General features: G+C 39.8%; 1 protein-coding gene across 1 annotated transcript in view; it reads right to left on the bottom strand.

The window, feature by feature from the left end:
* Positions 1 to 7303, bottom strand: part of LOC106879775 (centrosomal protein of 72 kDa) — a 50016-nt gene that overhangs the window by 27378 nt on the left and 15335 nt on the right. Inside the window, exon 7 of the mRNA XM_014929477.2 lies at positions 2083 to 2141. Within this exon, the coding sequence (XP_014784963.1) occupies positions 2083 to 2141 (59 nt within the window). The remainder of the gene's footprint in view (positions 1 to 2082; positions 2142 to 7303) is intronic.

The raw sequence follows: 7303 nt of genomic DNA, 5'->3' as shown, positions 1-7303 counted from the left end.
CAACACACACACACACACACACACACACACACACACACATCAGCTGAAACAGCTGTCATTTTTTTAGTTTGTCTGTTGCAATACTAAAACTGGAAAATATAAATATGTGTTTTCTGTGGCTGGGAAATTGTGCTTAATAGTCATACCATGGAATTAAGACCAGCTGGTGGCTGGCTAAATAACACATATACAAACATACAGACTGTGTACAATATAGTGAAGAGACAGAAATACAAAATGGAAATATATGGAGTCAACTGGGCACTTAATCAATATAGAAATCAACAAACATTTCAATAAATCTCAAGTATTTAAAGATGAGGTTTTGTAATTTTAATGATAGTAGACTTATCCAAGGCATGGTTGTATGATTTAAGGAGTTCATGTTGCAACCATGTGGTGTCAATCCCACTGTATGGCACTTTAACCCTTTCGTTATTGTATTTCTTTTGAGATGTTCTGTGTTTCTTTCAATTAATTTTAAATATAACAAAGAATTTAGGATAATAACTTAGTTATCATTAAGCTTGTGCTAGGAACATAAATTGTGACTAAGGTTTCATGGGAGATTTTAATTCAAAATTCATGGAAACAAGACATTTATACTCAGAGCCAGAAGCAGTTTCGGCTGGATTGGTATAAAAGGGTTAAGAATTGTTTCTCTATTATATATTTTAACCCTTTTGTTACCATAATTCTGTTGAGATGCTCTTTGTTTCTCTCAATTACTTTAAATATAACAAAGAATTTAGTAAAATAACTTAGTTATCATTCAGCTGGTGTTAGGAACATAAATTGTGACTAAGGCTTGGTGGAAGATTTTAATTCAGAACTTATGAAAACAAGACATTTGTATTACAATGCCAGAGCTGGTTTCAGCCAGGTTGGTAATGAAAGGGTTAAAGATGAGGTTTTGTAATTCTAATAATAGTAAAGTATACAAGGTGTGGCTGTGTGATTTAAGAAGTTCACATTGCAACCATGTGGTTTCAATCCCACCGTGGCACCTTAAGCAATTGTTTTCTACTATAATCCCAAGCTGATTAATTGTCCTCTGTGTGGATTTATTAGACAGTAAATGAGTAGAAACTCATTCTATACATAAAAAGCAAAATCCAAATGTGATCGTTGCCAGTACCCACTGACTGGCTCCTGTGCTGGTGGCACGTAAAAAGCACCCACTACACTCTTGGAGTGGCTGGTGTTAGGAAGGGCATCCAACTGTAAAAACTTTGCCAGATCAGATTGGAGCCTGGTGCAGCCGCTGGCTCTCCAGACCTCAGTCAAACCATCCAACCCATGCCAGCATGGAAAATGGAAGTTACATGATGATGAAGAAGATGATGATGATGGCAGACAAAATTTTCCAATTCTTTCCTTTAACTCTTTGGATTGCAATCCCCTTGAAACTATCCTTTGATCCTTTGACACAAACTTCCTGTTTTAAAGGATCTAAATTGGAATCTTCCATCAAAATTTCAGGTTCATTTATGTTCCAAACACCAGTTAAATAATGACAAAGATATTCTTCTAAATTCCTTGTCATTACTTTCAAAATTGATTTAAGCAAAAGTAATGTATTTCAACAGAAATATGGTAACAAAAGGGTTAAAGTGATCTAAATTAAAACCTTCCAAACACCAGCTTAATAATCCTTTCTGCTTTAGGCACAAGGCCTGAAATTTTGGGGGAAGGGACAAATCGATTACATCGACACCCCCCACCCCCTAATGTTTCACTGGTACTTATTTCATTGACCCCGAATGGATGAAAGGCAAAGTTGACCTCGGTGGAATTTGAACTCAGAATGTAATGACAGGCGAAATAGTGCTAAGCACTTTGTCCAGTATGCTAACGATTCTGCCAGATCACCACCTTACACCAGCTTAATAATGACAAAATATATTTTACTTAATTAAGGGAAACAAAGGTAATGGATTTCAACAGAATTATGGTAACAACAGGGTTAAACACATCAGTGCTTCTATGATTGTAAAAAAAAACTGATACTTTTCATCTTCAAGCTTTCCAGAAAAACAAAATATTCTTTATAGAAAAAGAGAGACCTATGAGATCACTCACATTAGCGTCAGTGGTTTGCTTTGGGTCAGATGGTTCTTTTGATTTCATCTGTTTCAGGGCTAAAATGATACACAAACAGAGAAAATTTTAATCATAAAACCAAATACAGAGACTGTATAAACTAGAAAGTCTATGTGTGTGTGTGTGTGTGTGTGTATGTGTGTGCGTGTGGTGGGGTACTGCTAGGTTGTGAAACACAGACAATAAAAACGGAAAGAGTAGAAGGGGTTACTGAAGAGAAAGGAATTGTGCATAATCCAGGACTGGTTTAAGAACCATAGAAGCCCAAAGCACTTGAAAGATTCTGGTACTCTCATATGGGTGTAGTTCAAGATATAAACAATAATTAAGCATGAAATAAATCTCTGTTTTTCAAAATGGAACAAAACTAACGGTAAAATGGAAAATAAAGTTTATTTTTGTGCGCAGTAATCTATTGCCATATCGCAGTTCATCTATCACGGTTTATTATTTAAGCTTATGTTGATTCCTCCATGGTGTTTTTTTGCATTTCTAATAAAATAATCATCATCATCATCATCGTTTCACGTCTGTTTTCCATGCTGGCATGGGTTGGATGGTTTGACTAAGGTCTGGAGAGCCAGTGGTTGTACCAGGCTCCAATCTGATCTGGCAATGTTTCTACAGCTGGATGCCCTTCCTAATGCCAACCACTCCGAGAGTATAGTGGGTGCTTTTTACGTGCCACTGGCACAGGAGCCAGTCTGGCAGATCTGGCATAGATCACGTTCAGATGGTGCTTTTTACATGCCACCAGCATGGGGGCCATCAATGGGTACTGGCATCAGCCAAGTTTGGATGGTGCTTCTTACATGCCACCAGCACAAGAGCCAGTCAGGGGGTACTGGCATCTGCCATGTTCAGTTGGTGCTTTTTATGTGCCACCAGCACGGGAGCCAGTCAGGCGAACCTGGTGTCAACCACGTTCGGATGGTGCGTTTTACGTGCCACCAGCACAGGAGCCAGTCTGGAGGTACTGGCATCAGCCACATTCAGTTGGTACTTTTTACATGCCACTAGCATGGGAGCCAGTCAGGCAGACCTGACTTTGGTGCTTTTTACGTGCCACCAAATATATACAAATTATAAAAATAATTTGTTCTGTTTCTACTTTGCGGACTTTCACCTATCGCGGGGGGAGGGGTTGGAACATAACACCCATGATAGTCGACAGATTAATGTTCTTTCACTTTATTTATATTTGAAAAGATTTCTCCTACTTTTCTCAACTGCAAAGGCTTTGATCAGATCCTTACTACGACACCAAGAACACTTGGAAAACATTACTTTAGCAAGTTTAAAGTGATTTTATTTCATGCTGTAAACCATTTACCATTTCTTCCCTGAATGCCCGAAGCACCTGCTTATTTTGCTAAATGGCTAATCCAGCACTGCTGGTATGATCCATTGGACATGTGACGTTAACTTGATGAAATAAACAGAACAGATGAGCCGAGAGAGTAATTGGATGGTCAGTCATTACTATATGCAAGAGTAATGACTGACCGCACAGATATGGACGAGTGAGGTGAATGATGTGAGGAATTACTACCATCACATTATTTGCATTGTTTAATTTGGGTTTAAAATGGCATTGGTGAAGTGGACCTCAAAGATTTCCAGTATCCCTATAACGGTAGAAATCAATTATTTCGAGTGGTGGTTCCCACCCTTTTCACTACCAAGGACCTCTTTTATTCAAATGAGTTTTCCTACGGACCCCTAGTACTACCTTTGCGAACCACAGGTTGGGAACCAGGTTTAGAGGATAATTAAAGCACCATTCCAGCTTACCTGGCAACAATGCAAGTTTATCGATCGAGGGGAAACAACTTCTACTAACTTATAACAATTATTTCCCTTGATATTCTGTGGTGTTGGGGGGGGGTCATTTTCTTTTAGTGCCTTATAATTTAACACACACACCGGTAAAATTTCCATTCATTTACTTATGTATTTTTCTAGAACTTTCGTTGCATCTTGCAACCTTTTCAATAGTTGTTAACTCTGTCCGTCATTCAAGCTGCATTCTTTTTGTTTGTGCGCATGTGTGTGGATCAGTGTGTGTGTGTGTGGATCAGTGTGTGTGTGTGTGTGTGCATAGACGTGTATGCACGTATGTGTGCGTGCGTGTGCGCGTATGTATATATGTATGTATGTGTGTACGTTTGTATGTATGTATTTTGCATACTCATGTGTTTGTGTGTTTTTACGTGTGTATGTGTTTGTTTGCATGTGTGTGTGTGTGTGTACCTGTCTCCTTGTGCATGCATATCTGAGTGTGTCTGTGTCTGTGTATGGTTTTTTTGCGACTGTATCTGTATGTGTGGATGTGTGTCTCCATATGTGTCCTTGTGTGAAGTGAAGTGTGTGTGTGTGTGTGGTCGTGTGTTTCATTCTTCCTTGTTGTATGTGTGCTAGTCTATTCCTATTACCTACGTACCTATCCGTCTGTATGTCTATCTGTTAACTTTCATATCCGTTTGCCTACATTCGCATATACACATACACACACCCACATACACACATCTATCATACATAAAGGCATTGCAGTCACCTAGGGGTTCTGAGATCAATCCCAGGCAAGGATTACCTGAAACGTGGCACCAAGTAAACATTGTATACAATGGGAGTTTACTATTTCTAGAAAGTCAAGTGACCATGTAGAATCTTCGTAAATGGCGAATTCATTAATGCTGGAGGCACTCTGTAGAGTGGCTGGCGTTATAGAAACCCTGCCACATTATTTATATTGGACAGATATGTGTCCTCGTCTTGTTTGTTGTTACCACAGCGTTTTGGCTGATTTACTCTCCAGCCCTCATCAGGTGTCCTGGTGGAATTTTGAACCCAACCCTAGTTATCTCCCCTGTTTACTCAGACTTATATCCAATTCTCATTCCTAAGGTATTATTGCTGATGTTATTATTATTATCATTATTTATTCAAGGTACTGCCTGGAATTGAACTCGGAATCATTATGCTATATGCCCGGGGACAATTATAGAGTGAATTTTAGGGCTTATAAACCTAATATCTTTATATCCTTCCTTAATACCGGTTCCCATATGGTATTCATATCTGCACTAGGTCTCCTGGTCACCAGGACACGTGATGAAGGTTGGAGGGTATATCAGCCAAAACGTTGTGTTAACAACAAACAAGATGACACATCCGTCCAATGTAAATGATGTGCAGAATTCCTCATCTCCAAAAAATACAGAACAATCTAGTCCCTGGAGTCATCAGATACTATCAAATTAACCAATCCCTGTCAGCATGGAACATGGACTTTAAATGGTGATGGCTATGATGATGATGATGATTAATCTCATACTGAATGTCTCAACAGCATTTATCTGGTTATATATGGATGCATAACACTGCAACCCCACTATTCATCAGTTACACATTTCTCTCAAGGATATCTTCTAGTTATCTCCCCTGTTTACTCAGACTTATATCCAGTGTATAGGAATGGACGATTTTCTCCGTGGTTATTAGGGAGCTGGGGTGCATTTATGCGTGAACCACTCAGAGGATTTGAGAGCTGTGAGACCTTTATGTGTCAAGGGACGTAACTGAGAGTATTCTTTCAGCCATTTGTTTCTGATGAGACAAGGATGAAGTACACGTACTGCCAAGGATAGTTATCATGGAACACTGACTTGAAGTAGTGGGAGGAAGCTTGTGTAATATGTGGATGTGTGTTGGTCAGACGATCAATTGTGGTCTGGCAGAGTGTGGATTTCCACCACAAGGTGCCATCCTTCTTGTGATGTGCCTCAATGATCCAGAGAATTATGTCAACAGAGAAAGCCTCTAATACTGGGCAGATCAAAGGATAAAGGCCAAGCTAATATGGATCACATCTTCCCAGAAGTAGAATGGGTTTGTGTGGAGCCGACACCGCTACCTTAGTGAAAGCTAAGTTACAGAAGCATGGATGACCATTTGAAACCGACAAAACCAGGGAAACATGACATGGTGCAGCAAACAGAGTTTCTTACTTCAGGTGTGGTGAGATGAGGAAAGCAGTAAAAAGATGAAGGCAAAGATGTGTCAGGGCATGGACTGGGTGAGTGGGTTGGATTGAGGGTGCCGAATATAGAAGTTCGTGGAATCTTGGGCAAGCAACTTCAACAATAGCCTTGGGCTGACCAAACCTCGTGAGTGAATTTCAGAGAAGGAAACTGAAAGAAGCATGTCGTATATACGAGTGAGTGTGTATGTGTCTTCGTGCCAGTGTTTGTACCTCCAAAACTGCTTGACAACTGGTGTTGGTGTGTTTACATCCCCTGTAACTTAGTGGTTCAGCAAAAAGAGACTATTAGAATAAGTACCAGGATTTTTAAAAAGTACAGGGGTTGATTTGGTCTAAGGTGGTGCTCCAGCATGGTCACAGTCTAAAGACTGAAACAAGTAAAAGATAAAAGAATCTAAATTCCCTTCTGGCAACTTGATATTGTTCCATGTCCTACCTCCTTTACGTCCGGAGTTCTGATTTCAAATTCCACCAAGGTCGACTTTGCCTTTCATCCTTCCGGGTCGATAAAATAAGTACCAGTTCAGAACTGGAGGTCAATGTAATCGACTTACCCCTTCCTCCAAATTTGCTGCCCATGTGCTAAAATTTGAAACTAATGTTTTGATGAAATTGTCAAAATATTTTACATTCAATCATTTTACATATATATATGTGTGTGTGTGTAAGTATGTATATATCATCATCATCATCGTTTAACGTCCGCTTTTCATGCTGGCATGGGTTGGATGGTTTGACTGAGTACTGTCAAGCCAGGAGGCTGCACCAGGCTCCAATCTGATCTGGCAAGGTTTCTAACACCAACCACTCCAAGAGTGTAGTGAGTGCTTTTTATGTACCACCAGCATGAGGGGCAATCACGCAGAACTGGCATCAACCCCAGTGTTTCACCGGTACTTAATTTATTGACCCCCAAAAGAATGAAAGGCAAAGTTGACCTCAGAGGAATTTGAACTCAGAATGTAGCTGCAGATGAAATACTGCTAAACATTTCCACCAGCATGCTAATGATTCTGACAGCTTGCCACCTATATATATATATATAATCAGACTGGAGCCTGGTGTTGCCATCCGGTTTCACCAGTCCTCAGTCAAATCGTCCAACCCATGCTAGCATGGAAAGCGGACGTTAAACGATGATGATGATGATGATGA

Source organism: Octopus bimaculoides, chromosome 3 (assembly GCF_001194135.2).
Source record: "Octopus bimaculoides isolate UCB-OBI-ISO-001 chromosome 3, ASM119413v2, whole genome shotgun sequence".
In the NCBI taxonomy this organism is placed as follows: Eukaryota; Metazoa; Mollusca; class Cephalopoda; order Octopoda; family Octopodidae; genus Octopus; species Octopus bimaculoides.
Note: the sequence above shows the minus strand (reverse complement) of the source record. Positions and strands in the feature narration are given on the sequence as shown.